We start from the raw sequence: 27,428 nt of genomic DNA, 5'->3' as shown, positions 1-27,428 counted from the left end.
TGAAGCTATCATTTTCAATCCCATTAACCAATCAGTTCCCTTTTGGCTTTCTGCAGCCTAAAGAGTTCTCGCAGATACAGCACTTATAAGCAAGTGGTATAATAAGGGTTGTTAAACAATTTCTCTGGGCCTCATTTCCTCATCTGTATAATGGGTTGTGCCTGTCTATGTTGCAAAGGAAGTGCAGGATGAGAGCCCTATTCTGTGCCTGGTGTTATAAAATAACCGATGTTATCTAGGACACTCAACCTTTGGCTCCTCCTGAATAGGATATGGAATAGTTTTTTTCTTTTTGGCTGCCCTGCAACCTATGGAATTCTTGGGCCAGGGCTCAGATCAGAGCTACATTTGCAACCTAAACCTCACCAACAGCAACGGCAGATCCTTTAATCCACTATGCTAACCGGGGATCAAACCTGCATCCTGGCACTGCAGAGATGCCGCCAATTTCTTTGCACCACCGCAGGAACTTCTGGGAAGGTTTTTTTGAGGTTTGCAGTTTGAAACCAGCCATTCCTGCCCACTTCAACAATCCACCAAGAAATGCTGAAGGCCGGAGTTCCTCCAGTGGCACAAAGGGATCAGTGGCGATTCTGGAGCACTGGGATGCAGTTCGATCCCCAGCTCCCTGTATCAGCACAGTGGGTTAAAGATCCAGTGTTTCAGCAGCTGTAGCAAAAGTCGAAACTGCAGCTCTGATCTGATCCTTGGCCTGGGAATTCCATATGCCTCGGGGTGGCCAAAAAAAAAAAAAAAAAAAAAGAAGAAGAAGAAAAGACAAAAAATCCTGAAGGCCAGAAGGATGAGAGAGTGGACATCTCAGTCTGGGCTCTGGAGTCAGAGGTTCCAGGGTGGGCAGCGGCAGAGATGAGCCATTCCCAGCAAGGGAAGACTGGCTCCGGGTTCCCTGGAAGTGACTTCCCTTGGGCTCGGGGCTGGGGTAGAACCTGCTACGTTGTCTGCAGCCCTGTTTCAGATAACCGCCTGAGACTGAGGCTGTTCTGACACAGCCTTAGTGAGAGACTACCACCGATGCACCAATGGACCTGACAGAAAAATCCTTCCTGGGGTTGTTTTGTCAAACGGCTGGCTGACCAGGAGACGGGGTGTTTGGCTCTGTGTCTCTTGGCCCACTTGGGGGCAGGAGTGGTGTGCACATTGGCCTGGAGGACATGACACCCTCTGCCCTGGCCTTTTGCCTCTGTGGCTGGTCCCTGGAGCAGAGTCTAAGACAGGGATTTGTGGGCAAATGATTTTTTTAAAGAAAATCTCAGGAGGACCGGGAGGGAAGATGTGAAGCAGGTGGAGGGAGGAGAGTGCGTGTTGGTGGCATAGTGGTGAGCATAGCTGCCTTCCAGGTGGAGGTAGGAGAGAACAAATAAGAGTGTGCATAAAAAAAAAAAAAAAGAAAGAAAGAAAGAAAGAAAGAAAGAAAGAAAGAAAGAAAGAAAGAGAAAAATAGTGTGCATCCAGCAGAGTCTCTGGAGGGCAACTTTGGCTCTATCCTTTGGCTGGGGGATCTGGAAACCCCTTATGCCATTGGTCAGGGCTACCCTGGGGGATGTCAACTCAAGGCATGTCTGGCCCCCTCTTGGGCATGCAGGCAAAGGGTGCTCCAGCAGCCCAGAGGAGCCCCTATCAATCCCACGGGTACCTGGTGTTAAACAGAGAGAGGGATGAGAGGTGTGGATGGAGCAGCACAGTGCTTATTTCCATTCCTGCTCTTCCATGCTGCTCTTTTAAAAATATATATTGGAGGGAGTTCTCTTGCGGTACAGGGAGTTAAGGATCCAACATTGTCACTGCAGTGGCTTGGGTTGTTGCTGTGGCTTGGGGTTTGATCCCTGGTCCAGTAACTTCCACATGCTGGGCCAAAAAAAAAAAAAAAAAAAAGGATATATTAGAGGAGTCAGAGTAAAAAGGCCAGAATTCCTGTTGTGGCTCAGTGACTAATAAACCTGACTGGTATCCATGAGGACGTGTGTGTGATCCCTGGCCTTGCTCAGTGGGTTGAGGATCTGGTGTTGCCATGGTGTAGGTCGCAAGCATAGCTCAGATCTAGTGTTGCTGTGGCTGTGGCGTAGTCCAGCAGCAGTAGCTCTGATTCGACCCTTAGCCTGGGACCTCCATATGCTGCTGGTGCAGCCCTAAAAGGACAATCAATCAATCAATCAGTAAAATAAAATAAAAGGCCACATATCATATTTACATGAAATGTCCAGAATAGGCAAATTCATAGAGACAGAAAACAGATTAATGTTTGTCAGGGGCTGGGGAATAGGGAAGGGGGACTGATTCTAACGGGGATGGGGCTTCCTTTTGGAATGATGAAAATGTTCTTGAACTACATAGAGGTGATGGTTGTACAACACTGCGAATGTATTAAATGCCATGCAATTAAACATTTTAAAAAGGTAACATTTATGTTAAATAATTTTTACCACAATAAAAAAAAAGTATAAACAGGGCTGTGCCCCTGCCATGCTCTGAAGCCTCCCATGATTCCTCATTGCCTTAGGACAAAATCTATACTTGTCTCTCACCCCAGAAACCCCTTACCCTTTTCTCCCTCCAGGCTCTCTTCCTCTCCCTCCTCTTTCTGAGCTGAGATCATGTGCACCTCAGGGCCTTTGCCTTCCTTTCTCTATCCTGGCATCCTCTTAGTCATCCTTTAGGTCTCCAGTGAAATGTTACCTCCCAGACCAGGCCCCAGCATGGCACTTTTATTTGTACCTTGGATGTTTCCTTCAAATCACTGACTTGAGTTTGTAATTTCATTGTGGCTTTAGAGCTTGGCTGGAAAATTCCACCAGGAAGGAGCAGTTAAGTGTTTCTCAAATCTATAGTGAATGAATGAGTGGGTGAAAAAAAATGAATGAATGAGTGAGTGAATGAGGAATGAATCAGTTAGAGGATGAGTGAGGGAATGAATGAGGGAATGCCTGAATGAGGGAATGAATAGGTAAATGAGGGAATGAATGAATGAAGAAATGAATGACGGAGGGACTAAGGGAATGAGTGAGGGCATGAATAGAAGAATGAACGAGTGAGTGACTGAGTGAACCAAAAGATAGATGGACAAAGGCTACAGAGAGACTGTCAGAGAGATGCTGGAGGGACATTCATGGCAGCCTATAAAAAGCAGTCCTGGAGGAAGCAATGTTCAATCACCTATTTGACACGGGAAGAGACTTTCTAGATTCACATCTGGTGCTTTTTTCTCCTAAAACCACAGCTGCCTCTGAAACAAAGACTGACAATTGCCGCCAGCACAGGCTCCATCATTTTTACTTCCTTTGAACATTCATCAATGGGTTTTCTTTTCAAACTGCATAGGCATGCGCTCTCCCAGCTCCCAGGCACACACGGCTGCAGAAAGGAAAGGAAGATCTTCCGCCCCGCCTCCACCACTTTCCCATGACTCAGACAGTTTGGAGCAGACCCTTCTCTGTATGTGGGGGAATCTGTCTACATTTTAGAAATTTTATACAAAAATCACATCACCCTTTGCAATTTCATCCTTTCGGATTCTGCAAAAATCACATCATGCTTTGGAGTTTGTCCTCTGGGGTCTAAATTCTTTATGAAAATTTTCATCATATTTCACATCCAAAGTTCTCTCTCTCTCTTTCTTTCCTTTCTTTCTTTCTTCTTCTTCTTCTTCTTTTTTTTTTTAGCACCTCACCTGCAGCATACGGAATTTCCCAGGTTAGGGCTCAAATCAGAGCTACAGCTGCTGACCTACACCACAGCCACAGCAATGCCAGATCCGAGCCCCATCTTCGACCTACACCACAGCCCACAGCAACGCAGGATCCTTAACCCACTGAGGGAGGCCAAGGATCAAATCCACATCCTCATGGATACTAGTTGGGTTTGTTTCCGCTGTGCCACAGTGGAAATTCCCGGAAGACCTCTTAATTTCTCTCTACCATCCCTCTATTTGCTTTGTTCCCAGGATTCTGCCTCACATCTGTGGACATGGAGAATCATGCCCTGGGTTGACCACAGTGGGTTTGCTCCATGAGGGAGAGGATCGTGGCTTTTAAAGATATTGGCCCAGATCAGTTGGCGAAGATACAGGAGTATGGAGCAAACCCATGGAAAACAGCTTGGCAGCTCCTCAAAAAAGTAAATGTAGAATTGTTATACGATCCAGTAATTCTGCCCTTAGGTACAGATCCAAAAGAATTGAAAACAGATTTTCGAGCCAAAATTTATACACGTGTGTTCCGAGCAGCATTTTTCACCATTGCCAAAAGGTGGGAAATATACAAATGTCCACCAATAGATGAAGAGATGAACAAAATATGGCCCAGATATACAGTGGAATATTACTCAGCCATAAAAAGGAATGAAGCACTGACACTACTACATTGTGGATGAACCCTGAAAACATTAGGTTAAGTGAAGCCAGACACAAAGGACCACGCAGTGTATGATCAATTTCTATAAAATACTTAGAATGGACAAATCCATAGAGACAGAAAACACATTAGAGATTATTAGGGCCTGGGGAAGGGGGTATGGGGAATGACTACTAATGGATGCGGAGATTCCTTTTGGGGTGATGGGAATGTACTGGAACTAGGTAGAGATAGGGCTTGCACAACACTGTGAACATATGAAATGTTACTGTTCACTCATGAATTTTACATCAATAAGAAACAAAAAAATTGGGGTGGTCCTCATGGACACCAGTAAGGAGGGAGGTGCTGTCCCTGCCAATGCAGGCAAGCACTGGGCATTAGCAATTCTAACATTTGTCTGGGCTTGTGGTCAGAGGGAATGCCTCTTCTCAGGTATTTATTAGCTGCTTCCATTGCTTTTCTCCAAATTCCTTGTTCACACAGACTTCTGGGCTGGTGCTCCAGGAGAGGACTAATATCCTTATTCCGCATATGAGGAAACTGAGGTTCCAAGGGATGAAGTGCATTTTCCAAGATCACTCATTGTGATCCTTCCATCACATCACAGGATTCAGATAAGGACTTGGGAACGTTATTTTTAGGAGGAGCAGGCCGACAGGAAGTCTCAATGACAGGCTCCCAGTGACATAGAACGGTGGAAAGAGTACAGTGAACATTTGTGAGCTTTGCAGCACACTGGCGCTGATTCTCAGAAGCTGGCATTAGATACTACCGTTCTTTCATTTTATAAATGCGGGAAATAAGGCTCAGAGAGGTGGATCACTCACCCCAGGTCACACAGCACAGGGAGGACATATTAGGACTGAGGATTCAAACCCTCGAGTTCTGTTTGCTCTGAGCTGCCCCTGGGCAAAAGCAAGTTATCAAGATATAGACACGGGAGTCCCCGTTGTGGCTCAGTGGTCAACAAATCCGACTAGGAACCATGAGGTTGCAGGTTCAATCCCTGGCCTTGCTCAGTGGGTTAAGGATCCGTCGTTGCGGTGAGCTGTGGTGTAGGTGGAAGATGCGGCTTGGCTGTGGCATTGCTGTGGCTGTGGTGTAGACCAGCAGCTGTAGCTCTGATTAGACCCTTAGCCTGGGAACCTCCATATGCCATGGGTGTGGCCTCAGAAAAGACCAAAAAAAAAAAAAAAAAAAGCTGAAAACTCACACCTCACACCTGGACCAGGAATTCCTGGAACTGGAATAAGTCCTCCCATAAGTCCAAACGGAGGAATCTTTGGAGAAAAATTAAGCAAAGAGAAAAGCTCAGCTCAGGAGACCCCCCTCCTGGGGTCTTAAAGGAAGCAGCTGGTAGCAGATTCATGGTGGAGCTACAATTCTTGAGTGCCGAAGTTCTCAGGACGGTGAGCATGGGCTTGGTGGGAAATAGAAATGGTGTGTGTGTGCATGTGGGTCTGCATATATGAGGCATTGAGCCTACATGTGCACACGTCTGTCTTTGTGTGTGTGCATGCATGCATGTACATGCGCACACGTGTGTGAATATATGAGGGTCTTCAAAACCAGATGAGACCAACTGGAAATCCTGGTGTCTAGTGTGAGTCTGGAGTCAGACTCCCAGGCCTAAGTTTCTTCACTGGGAAATGGGCCAGCTTCTGCTAGATGTGAGGGTTAGAGTGCAGTGAGGCTACTGACTATCAGAAGGAGATTTGTCACAGTATATAGTCTGGGAGACAGTTTCTTTTTTTCTTTTCTTTCTTTTTTTTTTTTTTTTTTTTTTTTGCCATTTCTTGGGCCGCTCCCACGGGCATATGGAGGTTCCCAGGCCAGGGGTCTAATCAGAGCTGTAGCCACCGGCCTACGCCAGAGCCACAGCAACGTGGGATCCGAGCCAAGTCTGAGACCTACACCACAGCTCACGGCTACGCCGGATCCTTAACCCACTGAGCAAGGCCAGAGATCGAACCCGCAACCTCATGGTTCCTAATCGGATTCATTAACCACTGCGCCACCATGGGAACTCCCTGGGAGACAGTTTCTGAAGGAGTCTCTCCAACACTTGATAATCCCAGACTAGGAGCCAAAACTTGATGCCGGGGCTTAATTCTAGATCCCAATAATGAGTTTGAATGGTTGTTGCTTGCTGCAGCACAATGCCAGCTCTACCAAGATGGGGAAACTGAGGCTTGAACTGGCATGGAGGGTTTTTTGTTTTTTTGTTTTTTTTTTTTTTTTTTTTTTTTTTTTTTGTATTTCAGGGCTGCACTCATGGCATATGGAGTTTCCCAGGCTAGGGATTGAATCAGAGCTACAGCTGCACGGCCACAGCAGCACAGGATCTGAGTTGCATCTGCAACCTACACCACAGCTCACGGCAATGCCGGATCCTTAAACCCACTGAGTGAGGCCAGGGATCAAACCCGCATCCTCATGGATCCTATTCTGGTTCATTAACCGTGGAGCCATGAACGGAACTCCAGGCATGGAGATTTTGAAGAGCTCATTGTGAAACTTTCCCCTTTCTGGGCCTCAGTTTCCCCATCTGTAAAATAGGATGGGTCAGCCAGCAGAGTTGTCCACCTGGGCTGGAGTTTGGCCCCAGCCCCAGCAGTAACTGTCACACTTACTCCCATCCTACCGTCCCCATGCCACAAACACATGGGAGTTTGACAATTTACCTGTCTCCTAAGGGCTGGTCCCTAGGTCTCAGCACCTCCTCAGTAGAAAGGGGGCAGTTTGGGTGTATGACCCCCACCTTGGGCTGGCCAGGGCAAGATGAGCAGGACACACTGTAAACGGGGTTGGGGATCCTCATGGACAATGCCTGCTTCAGAGGTGGGGAAACAGAGGCCCAGGAGGAGGGGCTGTGGATCAGTAACAAAACCAGTTCCTCTAAACCTTCTCTAGGAGAGGTACCATGTATAACCCTGCAAATCAGCTACCCCATTTCACTGGAGGAATCCAAGGCAGAGTCCCACTACCTGATGTGACAGCCCCCCTACCCTCACCCACTGGCCCTTCTCCAGCCCTTTTGATGCTCCTTGGATGGGTGTTATGCACTCATTGGATAGAAGGGGAAGTCAAGGCCTGGAGGAGCAGGGTCCCCTGCCCAGGCCAAAGGCCCCTCTGGGAACAAGGTCACCTGCTATGGCTTTGTCAGCTCTAGAATGGTCAGGTTTTTTTTGGGGGGGGGTGACAGGGTTAAAGTAGGGGAGCCTGGGGGAAGTAGAGGAGGCAGGGGCAGCCAGATCCATGTCCTAAATAGAGCGCAGGAACACAATCCAAAGGGATCAGGGCCATGGTCTCATTTGCGGTGGAGTACTTCCTGGGTCCAAGCTCCAGCACACACTGGTGAGACAGCCATGGCTATGGGTTAACAGGTATGCCCCCAGGGTTGCTCCCAAAGTCAGAAGGTACAGGAAAGCTGTGGAGGGAGGCAGTGAGGTGGGGAGACCCCAGGGAGATCCCTTGGTCTCAGAAACACCATGTCTAAGGCTTTATCCATAAAGGTGTTCTACAATGTTGGGGCCATTGTTTGGCCAACAATGAATATGGCTATGGGTGGGGAGATAAATGACTGTCCATTACATAGATATACTTACATTTTTTTTTGAAAAAATGTTTAGTAATAAAAAGCAACAAGCAGGATAAAATGTGCATCGAAGTACAATTTGCATTTTTAAAAAAGGGTTCTATCTAAAATATGCCCATATGTATATATATCAACTACACATAAGGGATCTGAGACCTGGGTGCTGTGGGTTGCGGAAAATTATTTTCCCATAGAACATACTTCTGTTAATTTTTGACCTTACTCAGGCATTACTTATTCACAAACAGTACTTGAAAATTTTACTCACGTGGACAGACTGTCAAGACCTCCAACCACATGAGGAAGTGAGTCTCCAGGCAGCATGCATGGTATGCCTTTGTCTTTTTTTTTTTTTGCCTTTTCTAGGGCCGCTTCCCACGGCATATGGAGGTTCCCAGGCCAGGGGTCCAGTCGGAGCTGTAGCCGCTGGCCTATGCCACAGCCACAGCCATTCAGGATCCAAGCTGCGTCTGCAACCTACACCACAGCTCACGGCAATGCCGGATCCTCAACCCACTGAGCAAGGCCAGGGATCGAACCTGCAACCTCATGGTTCCTAGTCGGATTCATTAACCACTGCACCACGATGGGAACTCCAATGTCTTTTACATGATTTTTTTGTTATTTTTACATGGGAATGGGAAGGAGGGGAAACTTCTGTGCTCTGCTCTGTATCTATCTGGCTTTTGTATTTTTAAAAATCTTTTACAGGAGTTCCTGTCAATGGCTCAGCAGAAGCAGATCTGACTAGTATCCCTGAGGACTCTGGTTTAATCTGTGGCTTGGATCTGACGTGGCTGTGGCTGTGGCATAGGCTGATGCCCACGGCTCTGATTCGATCCCTAGCCTGAGAACCTCCATGTGCTGAGGGTGTGGCCCTAAAAAAAAAGACCAAAAAAAAAAAAAAATCTTTTACAAAGAAAGTGTACTGCTGTTGCTTGAACATGCGTGTTTGCATGTATTATGCACACACGTTACACAGGTCCGTGTGTAGGCACGGCAAAGGCCTGCTTTAACACTGGAGATGAGTTTTGCCGGCAGAACTCTGTCTCTTGAGGTCCTGGGGAATCCAGGCTTCCAGGGTGAGGGGAGGCTAGGGGGAGAAAGGGACAGGCCCTCAAGGCTGAAAATGGCATGTCTGGGTTCCAATTAACTCTAAATGACAAGGCAGCAGAGGAAATTTTACCTTCTGAACTGGAAGAAATCCTTCCCAGGTTGCAGAGGGGAAACTGAGGCCTGAGGTGAAGAGATCTGCCTGAGGTCAAGGTCTGATGGTGTCCTAGTCTGGAGAACTTCACTCCCTGTGTACTGGTCTAAATGACCTTCCCCAGACTTGAGCAATGATAGAGAGGAGCTGGGAAGAGGGTCTCTCAAGAGGGAGGTAGAGATGGGTTCACCACCAGCTTCAACATCTTGTAGGTTCTGAGTGACTTTCTCAGGGAGTGGCACTGAGGCCCATGGGCAGACACCCACTTCAAGGGCTCTCTTGAAGATGATGGCAAATGTGTGAGATTCTTGGTACTGTATTCACAATAGCTCCCATCTTGATCATATGGGTCCCTGTCATTCCTGAGTGTCCTTTGTCACTCCTAAGTATCCTCTGGGACACAGTGAGAAGGGAGGGTCAGGGATTCAACACTAGCTTCCTGTCAACAAAGCCCCCCAAAGCCTCTTAGGCTCCTTGCTTCCCTGGGCATACCACCATGGGGCTCTTGCCCATTGTGCCATGCTCAGGTGGAGGCCCCTGAAGTCCTGTACGTGCCAGGCTTGCCTGTGTGCTCTTTACCCTCCCTCCTCACTGGAAGGACCAAGGGGCTGCTGATGGAAGACTCAGACACAGGCCAGACAACATATGGGAACAGCAGGGAGCTCTGAAGAGGTTCCATAGGCCAGCTCCTCAGTCAGGGAAAAGCCCAGGTGGGTCTTGGTCAACTCTAGCAGCTGGAACCCGGACCCTGAGATTAAGAAAGGCCATGAGGTGGGCAGGTGAATTGTGGGCAGCCCAGATAAAGCTCCCATGTCCAGACAGTCTCTCAAAGGCAGACTCCTGTACTTAGTAACAATCCGCCCGCAACACACAGAACAGGGTACACCCACCCACTGTGCTTGGCCCTGATCACTACCTGCTCTCTGACACCCTCTAGGCTTTTCTGGTGACTTATCAGACCCCCAGCTGTGGCAAGCCAGGCAGAGAGGCCCTGGCAGGCAGAGGGCATGCCTGGGAGGCAGCAGTGTTTACGATCTGGTTCTATGTAGGTCTTACAACATCTACCACTCATTCCATTACCGGTGTGATTTAATTTTTTCTTTTTAGGGCCGTACCTACGCATGTAATTCTGGGCTAGAGGTTGAATTACATCTGCAGCTGCCAGCCTACATCATACCACAGCAACACCAGATCCAAGCTGCATCTGAGACCTATGCTGCAGCTTGCAGCAATGCTGGATCCTTAACCCACTGAGCAAGGCCAGGGATTAAACCCGCATCCTCACAGACACTATCTCTGGTTCTTAACCCACTGAGCCACAATTCGAACTCCTGACCAGTCTGATTTAAAAACACATCAATGGTGGAGTTCCTGTCGTGGCGCAGGGGTTAACGAATCCGACTAGGAACCATGAGGTTGTGGGTTTGATCCCTGGCCTTGCTCAGTGGGTTAAGGATCCAGTGTTGCTATGAGCTGTGGTGTAGGTTGCAGACGCGGCTCGGATCCCACATTGCTGTGGCTCTGGTGTAGGCCGGTGGCTACAGCTCTGATTAGACTCCTAGCCTAGGAATCTCCATATGCCACGGGAATGGCCCTAGAAAAGGCAAAAAGACAAAAAATAAAAAAATTAAAACACATCAATGGAGACCATGGAAAGTTGGGTTTCCTCTACATTTATTTCAACTGCTAAGTGATTAACAACATTCACAACTTCTTAGATTAAAAAAAAAAAAAGAAAAAACCCCCAAAACTTCCATTTTATAACATCACAAATGTCTTCTAGGTTTTACCAAGGACCAAAAATGCTAAAATTCTTTATATGATTTCCAGTGATGGAAACAAGGCAGAGACAGTAAGCACCCAAAGTGGCGAGTTAGCACTTTCCGGATGCCTGTCGTCCTCATGGAAGAGACCCTGGAACTAGAATGACAGAAAAGATACTGTGACTTTGACAAGGCTATGCAACTGCACATCGCGCTCACTCACACGCACACTCCCTGCAGAGTGGCCTTTGCCGGAGAGAGCAAGGGTGGGCACAGATGGCCAGCGTGCTGGTCCCTGGCCGACAGGTGGCACAAAGATGCACCATCACACTCCACCCCAGCTCCCACGCTTTCACTGTCTCAATGCCATCTCTGTAGAAGCATCACCTGAGTGCTTACAGGACTTTCCAGGCTCAGTGAGTAGGTGTTCCCTTTGATGTTTGCCAAAGGCTCATAGTGTCAGCTCAAACAGGACACCCCAGGAGGAGGGGTGGCCGGAGGCTGTGGGAACTGGGAATTCCTCAAGTATTTTACTTATAAATTAAAGCAGAGAAAGCCAAGAATGAGCATACTAAGACAAAGTGAATATGATGATCAGAGCTATGAAAGAAAGAGCCAGAACCCACGTTAGGGGATGCAAGCCTTGCTCAGGGCCAAGAGGTGCTCTATGAAAGGCCTGGGAGACAGAGGCCCTATTTTCAGAGTTCTATCACTTTGCCTGACCTACAGCAAACATGGAAGCCTGCTGGAAGGATCAGAAAAGAAGGTAAACTCCTATAGCTGAGGTTTCCCCAAGCCACACCTCCCCAGCAGGCTGTTTCAATTCTGCTGAGGCACCTCTAGCATGTCCAGGGCTATCAGGATCTGTCAGTTGCCAAAGCAACAAAAGTGACCAGAAGCAAGCAGAGACCTGGGGACTACACCTGACAGGAAGAAAGGTGGCAACAGGTGGGTATGTGAGATGCTGGCTCAGGCCTATGATGCTGTCTCTGCTGGTAAATGTGGACCAGACAGGCAAGATGGATCTAGAAGAGCCTGGGATTACAGCCCAGGAGATCTGCGACTTTGAGAAAGCAAGGATTTCCTAACAGCCAATAAAAGTGGCTGTCAGGGTAACTCACTGCTGTGTCCCCCAAGCTTGTAGTATCAGCAAGATTCCAAGTTTTCCAGATTTTAGCATATATTTAAAACTTCAACACTACTGCTTTATGAGGAAGGGCTGAGAGGTCCCCACAGCCTGCAAATTTCACATGTAGTTGCAAGAAGCAGAGTACGAGAAGCTGGAAGGGGTGGCAATCACATGCCTTGAAATAGCAAACAGCTGCAGAGCCCACCCCAAGAGGATCCTTTCTGCTCTGTACAAAGGCCCTAATAAAACAATTCTTTACACTGCCACACATGCAGAAAATGAAGAGTCTTAAAGAGTTTACACCTCCCACCCCTTTGTAGGAGAGATCCATATGTGGTTTAAAAAAACAAAAATCTGTAGTTTGCTTTGTGGATTCTAAAGAGAGACAAGTAAATTTGGGGAAAGTTTCATCAGTGTAATGATTACTCCCCACTGAATATAGCTGCTGAATACACTGCTGAAATTTCATTAAGTCTTTTGGGATGCATTTAAGAGATGAAATTCCATAACTAACACATTCATTGAATCAAGTATCTCCACTTGTTCAAAGAGCTTCAGCACTCCGACAGGTTATGGTACCAGAGCAGACTTATTACTACTGATTTATATTCCTTATCTAAATTTGAGAAGATATGATCTGTGATTGTTTCAGCATTGAGTTTGCTGACTGATCACTTTTCAAGAGCAACACATCCTGGAACAGGAAAATTGACAGGACTTGGTTCCTGAGCACTTAAAGAGCACCCCCATCTTCTGGGGGAACCAGGGGAGACCTCGAGAAGACTTGCTGCCAAAAGCATTTGGAAGAGGGGGAAAGGCAAAAGCAGACTGGAAATGGTGCGTTCTTTTTTTTAAGAAACAGAAAAGCCAGCAGGTGGAACCTCTGCACCAGAAACTGCAGAGATGTTTGTTTTCATGTACACACCAAACCTACTTGGGCACTGGTTCCAGGGCAGATCCGGGACAGAGTTGGCGTTTTAAGAGTAATTGCTGCTTCAAGCCTTATCTTTCTCACCAATGGTTCTCATCTATTCAGGGAGAGAATGATTTTGTTCAAAACTGAGTTGGAAATTACATGTGGGCAGGGCAACTAAAATGAGAGGAGAAAGATGAGGGTATAGGCCAAAGGGCCTTTGGAAGGAAAAGGATCTGAAGACCCTCAGAAAGGGATGAGGCAGAGTGGCATCCTCTGCACCACCAGCTTCCAGGTCACCCTTACACATGCAAGACACAAGGCCACTCCTGTGGCGGCTTGTTTCCACAAGGTGGCCACGTGCAGTTGCACCTGGGAGCCTGAGTTGAGGCCCCACGGGGGGCTGCATGGGACGGTGCTTGGTGAGCACAGGGCTTGCTCCTTCAGCCAGACCTGGAAGGTGAGAGGTGGGACACATCCGCATTCAAACACTCCTTCTGTTTTCCTCACAGAATTTTCTGGGGGTTTGTGTGTGGGGTGGGGGCGGGTGGTACTTTGGTGTTTGGTTTTTGAGAAGTGGGGCACACCAACTTTTCTGGAGGAAGCTTCTCTGTGTACCAGAATGCCAGTTTAGGCAGAATGCCCCACACACTAGCTCACAAACATACCTATTTGTTGGCCCGTTTGTGTCTGTACATTTGCATCATCCTCTGACGGAACACGTCAAATGTGTCTTCTTTGTGCTCCTGCCCGTCGGCACCCAACCCCTCCCCTTCCGAGGCAGTTCCCCTAAGGAGCAAAATGGAGAGTTAGCCACATCTGAGCCCAGGGCCTGGCCACCAGGAGGCCGAAAACAGCCCAAGCCATCAGAATGGGACAGAGGTATGGGGGACACACAACAGTGACAGCAAGAAAAAGGGAAAGTAAAGACACAATTCACAATGGGGAACAAGGGATACTCACCTGTGCGGGTATGTGGTCCTTCTGAGGAGCATGCTCAGAAGCTAGCCCCTGACTATAGCAGCAAGCCTCCCCAGCAGGTGCTAAGCTCGGTTTTAACTGAAATGCTTGCTGGATGTTAACGGGGCTTAAACTCTGGGCTGTGCTCTATCCTGGCTAGTCTGCCTAAGGGTTTCTGGGAAACGGAAGTGGTTCTTAGCAATAACTACCCAGAATTACCACTTAGCTTTTATGACAATAATGAATGTGGCCAAATGCCAGGGATCGATCATGTCTATGCAAGCATAGCAAGGAGCTGTGCAAACACCCGCATATGTCAATGACCTGCTTTAAGCCATGTTCAACATGAGGGAAACCAAAACCCAGGCTGCAGATCAAAGGACTTTAGGACCAGAATCCCACAGAAAGCCTCATCTCCCCAGGCATAGCTGCCATGCCCACTCCCGGCCCCTGGCGCCTGCCGCGTACACGCTGACGGGCTCCCTGATGCCCTTCCCACAGGAGCCCAGGCCGTGGCCCTCTTTCCAGCCCATCTTCTGCAGCATCTGGAACCCGAGGTTCTTGTCAGTCAGCTTTTGCTGGGCGAAATCCAAGTCCTTGGGTTTCTGAAGAGAGAGAAGAGTGTGGCACATGGGGTGCAGCAAAGCTCTAGGATCGAGGGTCTGCTCAGGACATAATCCAGCACTAACACCTCTTGAGCCTTCTTGACTCCCCAGATCTTTAAGGTCAAGCTGTGGTTGGCAAACTCCCTGGATGGGTTGAGACTTCTAAAGGCTAGAGGTCACCAGCTGGAGGTGCCCCTGCAGAACCAAGCCAGGCCAGCCTCTCCGGCTTTCGTGTGATTACTCCTGTTGCAGTATTAAGACTGTGAATTAAACTTTGTGAGGGGATGGCGGGTCCTGGGATCAAAGGGTCAGTAGGCAGAGCCCAGAGTGGAGACTTGGATAAAGAGGGTGGCCCTGTGATGATGAGAGGGCATATCCCAGGCTGAGGGGAACAGGGCACAGGCCTTGAGGCAGGAAGGGCCCTGGGGTGCAGGCGTCAGAGGGAGGCAGGGCTTAGGTAGGAGAGAGATAGACAGGCAGTTGAGAGAGGCTGTGCAGAAAATCAGCTCAAAGGGTCCTGCTTGTTCAACTCCCACCTCGTGGCCACGCATTGCTTCATTCATTCCATGAGCTTCCAGAACTCTGAGTAGTAACTACATCCTGGAAGCTTCCCTGACTGCCCTCAGGCATTGCTCAGCAAACCTGACCGATCTACCAGTCTGTCTGCCTGCTTCTTCTCAGGTCTGAGCTCTAAGAGCACCCCAAGGGCAGGGACCAGGTTTTACTTGGATCTGGGGTCCATGTCTAGACAGGGCAGACCTCACTGAGAGCTGGAGCAGCTGGTAAGGAGGAGGCTTCTGTGACAGATTTTATGGGTGGAGAGGTAAGAAGCCCTAGAGGAGATCTGGGCTCCAGAGCTGGCTGTGGGAAGACAAACTAAAAGGCTTGGAGGAACTCCCATCATGGCTCAGCGGTAATGAACCCGACTAGTATCCATGAGGATGAGGGTTCAATCCCTGGCCTTGCTTGCTTAGGGGGTTAAGAATTTGGCATTGCCACAAGCTGTGGTGTAGGTTGGCAGCTACAGCTCTGATTCAACTCCTAGCCTGAGAACTTCCATACACGGCAGGTGCGGCCAAAAAATTAAAATAAAATAATAAAAGGCTTGGAGGAAAAAAAGGTCAGGAGGGCCCTAAAAAGATAAAAGACAAAACAAAACAAACAAAAAGGAGTTCCCACCGTGACTCAGTGGTTAACGAACCTGACTAGTATCCATGAAGACAAAGGTTCGATCCCTGGCCTTGCTCAGTGGGTTAAGGATCTGGCGTTGCCGTGAGCTGTGGTGTAGGTCGAAGATGCAGCTCAGATCCCAGTTGCTGTGGCTGTGGTGCAGGCTGGCAACTGTAGCTCTGATTGGACCCCTAGACTGGGAACCTCCATATGCCATGGGTTTGGCCGTTAAAAAAAAAAAAAGTCAAGAGGCCTCTGAAGGAGGAGCCTGCCCAGAGGGGATTTCCACTCATGAATATTCATTAGTACCCACTGTGTGCTGGAACTGGTCAGCGGGCAGCTAGGGGCTCACAGTCCCTGCCACCTGAGCCTGTGTTTCTTTAATTCATTTACTAAACACTGAACACAAGATTGAGAAGGCTCCTTTGTCCTGATCAAGACAGCTGGGGGCAGCGGAAAGGGTCTGAGCAGAGGACAAGTGTAGGAGAGAAGAGGGTGGAGAAGGCAGGGGAAAGGCTGGCCACAGGTCCCCACATGGCAGGCTGGTACCTGCTTCAGGAAAGCTGCTCTGGTGGGACTAATGGGAGCAACAGGAGTCAGCTCAGTTGGACGGATCTTTGTTGAGTGTTCAATTTATGTCTAAGAATGACCCTGCCTCATCTCCTGGGGCTGGAGAAAAGCGGTGCACTGCGCACCACAGGCCAAGCTGAGGTATGGAGGGAGCTGCAGGGGAGGCCTCTTCCTTGCCTGTGGTTACCCCACAGAAAGACCCATGTATGCAGGACTCCAGCTGCACCCCAGGTTAACATTCACTTCATTTTCTCCTCAACGTATCTCCTACCTGCAGGGTAGGTGCAATCTGCTCCCCTTTACGGACAGACAGACAGAACCTCAGGATTCACATGCTAAGATTAGATGGCCAGGCTAAGCCTGAAACAGCTGCCATCTCACCAGGCTGTGGTTTCACCCAGGACATGAGATGGATACGGGTGCTGGCTCAGCTTAAAACCCAGCACACCTGTTAGGAACACAAGCTTTGGTCACAGGAAGGTCCTTGCTCCCAGCTGTAGCTGGGGTCACACTGACACTCCATCTGGCCATTGAGACCAATGCAATGTACTCAGAACAGGTCTGAGCCACCACATGGGCTTTCCTCACCATTGGACATCAGCAGAGACCTCACCTGGTTCCCAGCTAACCTCCTTGAACTCTAAAGACGTGATGTCCCCACATGTACCCCTGGTGACCTTGCCCAGCCTTACCTGCCCCAACACGTGTCAACCCAGCTGTAGGGAGTGCACCCCTGTCTCCTTCCAATGTCCTGCCCCCGCACAGGGGCTCTCCATTTCAGTCAATGGCAGCTCCATTCTCTTAACTGCCCAGACAGACAACCCTAGAGTCACCTTGAGCTCCTGGCTTTCTCTGTTCCACATCCAATCCACCAGCAAGGCCTGCCAATTCCACCTTCACCCCTCCTGATGCCCCCACTCTACCTACACCCCCCCAGGATGCTCTCACCCAACCCCTGCTCATCTAAACCCCCACCCTTGGGGCCTATTCTAGGGGCCTATTCTTGGGGCCCTATTCTATTCTTGGGGCCTATTCTAGGGCCTGTAGATGGATGTCTATGCTGACATCCATCTACAGGCCCTACGTGACTTGGGTCACCTCCCCACCCCTATCACTCCACTCCAAGCACAAAGGGCTCCCTGCTTTCCTGGGGCTTCTCCTAGGCCTCCCTGGTTAAAGGGTACCGCCCCCAACCCAAATTATTCCCCGTCTTTCTTTGACCTGTTCCTCTGCACCGACAGCAAACCCCATGACCTGGTCCTGCACATTTTTGTCCTTGCCAGCCCTGTTCACTGTTGTCTCTAGGTGAGCTGGGCATATAGGAGGTGCTGACCAGCTAAAGAAAACACACACACACACACACACACACACACACAGATTACTAGCCAGATGTGCACTCTTTTAATCACAATTCTAGTTCACTATATCTGAACTTCTCAATGGCTGAGACATTATCTTGTTCATCTCTTCAATCCGTTGTACATATTAGGCCTCGTCCATCCGTTAAATAGACTAATTACTCCCTCCTGTGCTTTGGGCAAAGCAGAATAGTGTTTTGGGAGTTCCCATCGTGGCGCAGTGGTTAACGAATCTGACTAGGAACCATGAGGTTGCGGGTTCGGTCCCTGCCCTCGCTCAGTGGGTTAACGATCCGGCGTTGCCGTGAGCTGTGGTGTAGGTTGCAGACGTGGCTCGGATCCCGCGTTGCTGTGGCTCAGGCCGGTGGCTACAGCTCCGATTCGACCCCTAGCCTGGGAACCTTCATATGCCGCGGGAGCAGCCCAAGAAACAGCAAAAAGACAAAAAAAAAAAAAAAAAAAAAAGAATAGTGTTTTGTTTGGGGTGGTGCCCAAAACATGTAGAAGTTCCTGGGCCAGGGATCCAACCTGCGCCACAGCAGCGACCCAAGCTGCTGCAGTGACAATGCCAGATCCTCAACCTGCTGCACCACAAGAGACCTCCCAGAACAGTTTAAAAAAGTCCCCAAAGAGAAAAGGCTATGTGTTGTGCCTTGTATGTTGACACTTGGCCTGAAACATGACTATAGCTTAGTCACAGGCCACAGTGTCCTTCGAAACTCTGGAAAACTCTGACTATGTCACATGTGAGGATTCACAGCCACACTCACCTTCTTCTTGGACACGGGACGACCCCGAGGCCTGTCATATGCAATTCGAACTGGTTCGTGAACTGAAAGACAAAAAAAAAATGTATATATACAAATTTCTGTGCTTCCCCCAAATTATTCAGAGAGAGGATGAGGGTGCTGCCGTTTTGGGTAACAGCCCCTCTACCAAAAGAAGGTGGCTAGGAGCTGTACCATAGAGGTAGAACACACAGGTTCAACTGAGGGCTGCCTCACTGTGAGAGAGGCTACCCAAGCGTGACTCCGTTTATGATGAAGGACCTGACATGTGGTTCATTTTCCATGACCAAAGCACTACACTTTGCTTCAGCAAATGAACCATTGCCCACAGTGCCCTCCTTGTGTCTCTGTGACTGTTTCAGATAAAGAACTAAAGTCCACACAGAACTTTCTGGTAAAAACAACCAAGCTTCTCATATAGAGCACTAAATGATGTTACTATAATTGTTATTATTGTATTTGACAAAGGGGAGATCAGTGGGTCCAATACTGTTTCATCAACTACCCAAATAACTGAGAGCTTCTAAAATAGAAAGAACTCCACTATTCCTATATGAAAGCCTTATTAACAAGCATTCTGATGTGCTATCACCCTCTGTGATCATTCTGAAGGACATAAGAGTTTGGTAGAACAGTTAGCAATCTATTGCAATGTCAAGGTTTCCAAACATGAACCACAAGAACTGTTTCCTTAGCAGAAAAAGCTATACTGACAACAGTGAGTATGAACGTCATGGTCTTAGCAACATAGAATTCAGTTTCTGTACACACAGTGGAACACTGTTTACCAAAATCGCCTCACATGCAAGTATTGGAGTATCAGCCCCACGCAAGAAACATATCCAAGGCTTGGGTGGATGCACAAACATGGGTGGAGAGCAGGCAGCCCAATAAAAGGCAGCACATGATGTGATTCACCTGACAGTCTAAAAAAGGCAAAACCCCAAGGCCAGAAGATGGTTAATGGCTGCCAGGGCCAGGTAGGAGAGGCGACCACAGAGACACAGAGATATTTCTGCGACAGGCTCTGGCTTGGCCATACTGGGTGATTCATGTCTATACACTTTTGCCAAAACTCCTTGAACTGTCCACTTGAAAAGGGTGTACTTTATTGCTAATAAACTGTACCTCAAGAACCTTGACTCTCTCCATAGGCCAGCAGGAGATGGACTTCCACAGCCATAGCAGGCAAAGAATGGAGAGCAAAGGTCCAACTAACTACTGCCCAATACTGGCCCCATTCCATGTCCTCCCGCCTCACTGTCACTAAGCAGGTATAACTACCCTAGGGGCTTTGCAAGGGCTCAGAAAGCTGGGCACCCCAAAATATCAGGCAGGAAACAGCTGAGATGACCCAGGCCCATTCCTTCCACAGCCAGGACTCCCCTGCAAGAGTCTGAGTAGTAATGGAAAAAAACAAGCAGCATGTGGGGTGCCAGAAACCAAACACAGCATCTCCTTAGAGTGCCAACTTTAGACCAACTGGAAACATCAGTTTCTCAAGAACATTTTGGATTGTGTGAAAAACCAGTAGGACTATTTTAGGTTAAAAAAGCAAGACCAAAGAACCCCATGTTGTGTTGGTCCTGGGGAGAGATTCTGGAAAGTAACATCCAGGTTAGCCAGAGTAATCACAGGCAGAAAGGGTGACAAGGGCCATAGCTGGTCATCTTGCAGCTGAACTTGGGCTGAGGGCCAATAAATTCTTCAAAACATTCAGGCAATGTTTCCACAACTTTCCATGGCCCACACCAAGCACCATGACTCTTCCTCAGGTATTAAACAGAAGACTGTGCTGGGGGCACTGTTTTGTGGGCTAGGTACTCACCTTTGGGCTCCTCGATGAGACATAGCCTCTTGGGAGCAGGAATCATGCCAACCTTCAATGACTTGCTGCTGACCCTCTTCCGGGGGAAGCAGGCCCCTGAGGAGGCCTGTGACAGGGCAGGTGTACCAACTGAGCCGTCCTCAGCCACCTCACTCAGGAGACCATCAGCGGGGGAGCTGCCCTCAGAGCCCTCAGACTTGGTGGACTCTCCTGCCAGTCTGGAGGCCCCTCCTGGAGTGGGGGCCTCCTCATCTCCCTCCTCGTCTTCCTCCTCCTCCTCGTCCTCCTCGTCCTCCTCAGGTATCACTTCTGGGCTCTCTAGCTCCGCTTCATGCTGAGGGGGCTCATCCTCAAACTCTCCTTCCCCTTCCATGGGCTCCAGAGGGCTCTCCTGAGAATCGGCACTCTCGCTGGCACGTAGGTTCAGTGGAGATGATGTAAAGCAAATAGATGGGCACAGTTCAAATACTTTCTTTCGATAGAATTTGAAAGCTGAACTATTTTGGTCATGTAGAAACCTGGGATAAAGATGAAATACAATGGTAACCAGAAGGTTCTCTAAACATTCCAATTTGCTGAAACTGTCCAAACAGACCTGAAAAAGCTGGAGGTGGGACAAAAATGCAAATTCATGACCTCTTTCTACCAGCTATGGTTGATGGTCTGCTTTGCCATGAGATACAAAGTTAAGGAGAATTAGTAATTTAACAAAGGAGCCAGAACATAAGAGGCCTAACTGCTCTTAAGAGGAGGGAGTTGGAGAAACAAGGTACGCAGGTACAAGGGAACATGCCAGAACAAGCTCTAACGCTGCAGGAGATCTGACCTGGGCCCTACCTCATCTCTTTCTAATTACATCACCGGTCACTCTGGGTCTGCATGTGCTCACTGTGACTCTTTGGTTCCTCCCTCCCTCTAGCTATGAGATAAAGGAAGGTGTGTCACCCGTAGCACTTCCTGCCTCATATCTTGCAGCAAAGTTGCGTGAATGTGGTGGCAATAAGGCATCTCTGCACCTTGGAGGCAATGGTCCAAGCCACAGCTTAGAGCTGCAGCTGGTGTAAGAAACTAAAAACACACAAAATACACTCGGGCCAAAGGAACGACAGCCCTTGTTCTTGGATAAGCCCACTCCACCTCATAATAATGTCAATTCTCTTCTACTTAACATATTAATGTACAAAAGTATCCCAGTAAAGGCACCATTTTTTTTTTTCTGGAACTGAACATGATTCTTAAGCTCATATAGAAACATAAACATCCAAGAATATCTAGGAAACACCTCAACAAGATCACCAAGCGGTTCAGCTCCATCAGCTATTAAAAGGCATGTGAAGCCTGTATAGTAAAAACAGTATGGTACTGGTCTATGGACAGACAGACCAAGAAAGGCCAGAAACACAGTATCTGACAGAGGTGGCCTCTCAAACCTCAGTAAAAAAGAAACATCTTTTCAACTGAATGGTGTTGGGACAACTAGGCACCTTTTTAGAAAAATATTTAAATTGGAATTATGCAGTACTCTCTGCTCCTGAATAATCAACCCCACAAAGATGAGAGATCTAAATGTAAAAATCAAGCCACACAAGTTGTAGAAGAAAATACATAATGCCTTTGGGTGTGGGGAGGTTCCTTCTAACTACAACTGAGTATGCAGGTGAAATAATAGAAAAAAAAAAAAAAAACAAGAAATTTGACTACATAAAACATTCCTGAGAGTTCCCTTGTGGCAGAGTGGGTTAAGGGTCCAGTGTTGTCAATGCATCCATCAGCTGGGGTTGCTGCTGTGGTGCAGGTTCAGTCCTTGACCTGGGAACTTCCATATGCAATGGGCACAACCAAAAAAACAATCTAAGAATTTTTTTTTTTAATTTCTGTATTGCAGAACATTACATAAGCAAGTGAAAGATAAATATCCCACTAAGAAATAAACAGGTACAATTATATCACCCCTAAAAGCTTTTAGATACTGAGAAAGAATAAATCAAAAAAAGTCCAATCAAGAAAAGGGCAAAGAGGAGTTCCCGTCATGGCTCAGTGGCTAACAAATCCGACTAGTAACCATGAGGTTGCAGGTTCAATCCCTGACCTTGATCAGTGGGTTAAAGATCTGGCGTTGCCGTGAGCTGTGGTATAGGTTGCAGACGAGGCTCGGATCCCGCATTGTGGCTGTGGCTGTGGCATAGGCTGGCAGCTACAGATTCGATTTGACCCATAGCTTGGGAATCTCCATGTGCTGCGGGAGCAAAAAGACAAAAAAAAAAAAAAAGAAAAAAGAAAAAGAAAAGGACAAAGATTAAGAACTTCTCCCCTCGAAAAGACACTGCTAGAATGAGAAAATAAGTCACAGACTGTGAGAAAATATCAACAAATTACATGTCTGATAAAGGACTTGTATTAAGAATATACAATGAACTCTCAAAATTCATTAATAAGTAAATAAACAACAATGAAAAAATGGGCCAACGATCCAAACACTAAAGAAAGACACAAGCATGTGCAAAAATGCTCAGCACCATTTCTCCTCAGAGAAACACAAATGAGAACACAGTGCAACACCCCTCCCCAACATTCCCCGACACTAACATGAAGAAGACTGACACTATCAAGTGCTGGTAAGGATGGGAGGAACCAGAACTCTCTTCCAAGATGCTGGAAATGCAAAACAGTGCCGCCACCTGGAAAGACAGTTTGGCAGTTTCTTCAAAAGTTAAACATGGACCCACCATGTGAGGCCTCCCTGCCTCAGTATTTTACTAAAGAGAAGTAGAAAGACCTTGTACACAATTGCTCATAGTAGCTTTATCTGTAATTGTCCCAGACCAGAAACATCTCACTGCCATCAACAGCTGAATGGGTAAATAACTGTGGTCCAGTCATACACTGCAATACACTCAGTAGTAAAGAGGAATGAACTATGGACACACATAACATGGCTGAATCCAAATAATTATCTGGAGTAAAAAGCCAGAAAGAAGGAGAAAACAAACAACACTTACACAAAATTATAGAAAATGCAAACTATTTACAGTGAGAGAGCATTGGTTAGCAGCTGCCTGCAGGGAAGGATGACAAAGAGCACAAAGAAACTTTTGGCTCATGGATGTTCATCATCTTGGTGGTGATGGTTGCATGAGTGTAAACATGCATTCAAATGTATTACACAAAATACGTGCAGTTATGGCATGGCAATTTACCTCAACAAAACTTTTTTTTTTAAGAGGACAATACTATTTGTTTGTTCATTTTTAAAATGGGTGGGAGTTCCCATCGTGGTGCAGTGGAAACGAATCCGACTAGGAACCATGAGGTTGCAGGATCGATCCCTGCCCTCACTCAGTGGGTTAAGACTCCAGCATTGCCGTGAGCTGTGGTATAGGTCGAAGACACAGCTCGGATCCGGCATTGCTGTGGCTGTGGTAGATATAGCTCCAATTAGACCCCTAGCTTGGGAACCTCCATATGCTGCGGGTGTGGCCCTAAAAAGACAAAAGACAAAAAATAAAAAACAAAAAAAATAAAGAAATAAAAATAAAAAGGGCAAATGGAGTTCCTTTGTGGCTCAGGGGTTAAGAATCTGGTATTGTCACTGCTGTAGCGCAGGTTCAATCTGTGGCCTGGCCCCAGAATTTCACATGCCACAGGCTTGGACAAAAAAAAAAAAAAAAAAAAGGCAAATGACAGAAATTGGCACAACACTGTAAAGCAACTACATTCTAATAAAAAATAAATTTTAAAAAAAGGGCAAGTGATATGAACGGCTTACAGAAATGTATTCAGAGGGCACAAGTTTACAAAAAGGCTTTGCTTTCACTGAGAAAATTAGAAATTTCTCACCAATCCCACTGGCTCAAAGGCATGCCAAAAGTTGGGGAGTGAGACAAGCATTCATGACACTCCTAGGAGAGTGGCCCTCAGGGAGGGGAATCTACACTATCGAAAAAGGTCCCAAACAAGAAAGACCAGGAACAGTGTCCCCTCCTCAGACTCATGAGCGCTTAGTCACTACTGAGTCCCAGAAGTTCTCCAGGAAATGTAAAAATTTTAACCATATCCTTAAACAAACTAAGGCACAACTCTCTAGCACTTTGGGAGTGGGGCAAAGGTCCAGGCAGCACACAATCCACGCAGCACGGGAACCCCACCCACTCCAAGGGGAGCCCAGGAGGGTTATGGCTCAGTACCAGGAACACATGGCCCTCAGGCAGCCTCTCCCTAAAGAAGAACTCACTTCCCTCAGGCAGAGTAGGATCCTGGTTCTGTCACCTTTGGGCTCTCTAGAGTTGAATGGCCACCCCAGATGAGGAATGAAGAGAATAATGGCACCCCCCCTCCTGGCACAGGGTGCCAGGTCACCACTGCATGGAAATGCTTGTTGCTCACACCAGGACCATGACTCATCCATCCATCCATCATGCCACATGAGCAGCACAATGCCCAGAGCAGCCAGCAAGACTAAAGACAGTTCCCCACTCCTCCTCAGACTCACAGGCGAGGACATACCCTCCTCTTTGCCGCTGCAAAGGTTCTGGGGATCCTATCAGCCCCTCTGCCAGGGTGTTCTCTCCCTCTTTCCCTGGCCAATGTCCATTGACCCTTTGGAACCTGTTTAAATTTCCCTCCAGGGAAGGCTTTTCCCTAATGCCCCAGATGAGGGCAGGTCTCCCAGCAACCCAAAACAGATGCTTCTCCCTAACAGCCCTGAGCTCAGTGGAAGTAAAGTCATGATTTATATCAGGACGCCCTCCAGGGCACGAGGCCATCTGCAGGCAGCCCTACGGGCTCTCAAAGACATTCATAGGGTGAACATAATCAAATCAAATGGGTGTAGTGGGTACATACCACAGGTCAGGGTTGTCAGTGCTATTTTCTATGCTGAATTGTTCAATCTCTGGTCCCACCTGAGCAACAAATTTGGCCAGTTTCTCTGCAGTCTCCATGGTCTTCGTGTCAACTACAAAAAAACCCAAAAACGACTGTCATGCATTGGTTCTGAGCTGCCAGTTCCCATGGTAAGGTTGCAGAGACTGATTACAAAGACAGTCCTTCATTGTAGCCTTGCCCTTTGCCATATGACTCTGCACCTCTGTCCAGCAGAGATGGACTCTTTTCTCCCCTTGAATTGGGGCTGGCCCTGGGACTCTTGCTGGTTGAGAAGGTGACAGAAACAAGAAGCCTGAGCCTCAGAGGCCTCAAGCACCTCCTCTGCCTCTCCTGGATGCCCAAACTCAACCATCCGGTGAACAAACACAGTCTGACTGCTGGGGGGTGACAGGCATGTAGTCCAGTCATCCCCATCACTTCAGCTAATAGTCCCAGACAACTTGCCACTGCCTATAGACACATTTGCAGGTCTAGCCTAGCCCAGTTCTCTCAAAGCCAACACTGGATGCCTCGTTTGAAGCTACAATTTGGAGCACCTTGTTATATAACAATAGCTAGAGAAACACAGCCGTTGCATGGATTTTTTTTTCCCCCTCTCCATTCCCAGGACTAGTGCTAAATGAGAATCACTGGCCAGAGGGCAGGCCTGGTGTGGAAGGAGAAGGTAATGGCTGGGAGAAACAAAAGAAGAAACTGAGGGTCGACTAACCCTAAGTAAGAGACCTTGGCAGGAAAAGAGGCAGCAGAATAAGAACAAGGGCATCCCTACGGAATGTTCTTAAGGAAGCAGTAAGAACAGAAAGAAACAGATCAAGGAGTTCAAAGGCCCAAGCATGGGCACATGGCACACCCTACTGGCCAGCAGGAAGATCTTGAAGGGAAGCAGAGTTGCTGGCAGCACTTCGTGTCAGCTCCACACTCAGGACAGGGGGAAGGGTGCAGCACGCCTCTAGGGCTGGCCCCTCAAGGAAGCAAGAGGAGAGAGTGTGCCTCTGTGTGTGCACCATCTTGGCCAGGTCCCTTTCCTTACTGCCTGCTGCCCAACCCATTAAAGCCACCCATCTCTGCAGAGACCCCTGGAGATCAACCAGAGTTGGGACTGGGGCTCAGAGGAGAGGGACAGGCGTAAGCACTCACCATCGGAAGACGGGCAGGGAGAGGAGCTCTGAGGGGCTTCAGGGACATCTACACCTGCTGGCTTGGGGGATGGGCCTGAGGCTTCTGGGCTGGGGTCCTGAGGAGAGGGTCCGGCTGGATCTGGCAGGCAGTCCTTGGCAGCAGCATTTCCATCTGGCTGGGGCAGCTTTCCCTGCAAGGAGCCTGGAGCCTGACGGCCATGGTGTTTCAGCCTGGTGCCTGAGGAGAGGAGGGTCTGGGTCCCAGTGGTTGCTTTCCTCACCTTCCAGCCCCGGAGCCCTTGAGCTCGAAGCAGCCCCCGTCGCCGTCCCGGGAGGAGCCTCTTCTTGAGGCTCCGGACTGCCCGGGCATATAGCATGGCCCGGACTGCACACTCTGCTGCCATTGGCTTCTGATCTGCTCCTGGCATGGTCTGGCTCATCCGCTGCATTTCAGCCAGCTTCAGCTTGTAATATTTGTACTCCAAACTACTATCATCAGACAAAAACCTATGTAACAAAACAGGCACAGCAAGACATTTGTGAATACACCAGCATGACCAAATTATTGCTATAAATACACGTGTGCAACTCCTTTCTACCTGGTGGCCTCCCTGCTGTCAGAGAGGCTCTGTCCAGCTCCACCCACCAAGGACCCAGAACTGGACCCTGGTCATCTGCCCCTGCTCAGAGTGACCATAGGGTGACCAGGAACTTTTATGGAGCACTGGTTGATTCTTGCTCAATTTCCATCAGCAGCAGCCAAGAAAAAGCTCACAGCTCCTGGTGGTCGTACAATACAAACCAGTCACCCTGGAACCATGGAAACAGTCCAATGCCAGGGAGCGGCATGTGTTGCTCCTGGACCACTTTCAGGAGGTGCTGCTCTTCAAGTGGAGGACACTCAGTGACATTTTAACTGCATTGAGGCCAGTGTGCGACTGCTGTGAAATCACGTGCCAGAATCACAAAAAGAACAGTACAGAAAAGAGGAGTTACAGGAAGAGATCCATAATACTGCCAGTGGAGAGCAAGCTCTAAGAATACCAACATCAGGGAGTTCCCGTCGTGGCGCAGTGGTTAACGAATCCGACTAGGAACCATGAGGTTGCGGGTTCGATCCCTGCCCTTGCTCAGTGGGTTAACGATCCGGCGTTGCCGTGAGCTGCG

At 48.3% G+C, this 27,428-nt stretch overlaps 1 protein-coding gene across 19 annotated transcripts in view; it reads right to left on the bottom strand.

Annotated features, from left to right (window-relative positions):
* Window positions 10,829-27,428, bottom strand: part of SUGP2 (SURP and G-patch domain containing 2) — a 37,851-nt gene continuing 21,251 nt past the window's right edge. For 4 of the 19 annotated variants that reach the window (XM_021083462.1, XM_005652918.2, XM_021083454.1 and 1 more), the window contains exons 5-11: window positions 26,281-26,768; window positions 25,102-25,213; window positions 20,260-20,777; window positions 18,414-18,475; window positions 14,409-14,545; window positions 13,649-13,769; window positions 10,829-11,095 (exon numbers count right to left, since the gene is read on the bottom strand). In XM_021083462.1, coding sequence (XP_020939121.1) covers window positions 13,649-13,769; window positions 14,409-14,545; window positions 18,414-18,475; window positions 20,260-20,777; window positions 25,102-25,213; window positions 26,281-26,768 — 1,438 coding nt within the window. In that variant the 3' untranslated portion in view covers window positions 10,829-11,095. Of the gene's footprint in view, window positions 14,546-16,977; window positions 17,091-18,413; window positions 18,476-20,259; window positions 20,778-25,101; window positions 25,214-26,280; window positions 26,769-27,428 lie in introns of all 19 variants that reach the window. The other 15 variants (XM_021083458.1, XM_021083450.1, XM_021083459.1 and 12 more) reach the window with 11 other exon arrangements.

This window comes from Sus scrofa, chromosome 2, assembly GCF_000003025.6.
Source record: "Sus scrofa isolate TJ Tabasco breed Duroc chromosome 2, Sscrofa11.1, whole genome shotgun sequence".
In the NCBI taxonomy this organism is placed as follows: domain Eukaryota; kingdom Metazoa; phylum Chordata; class Mammalia; order Artiodactyla; family Suidae; genus Sus; species Sus scrofa.
The sequence above is the reverse complement of the archived record's forward strand: the minus strand, read 5'-3'. Positions and strand labels throughout refer to the sequence as shown.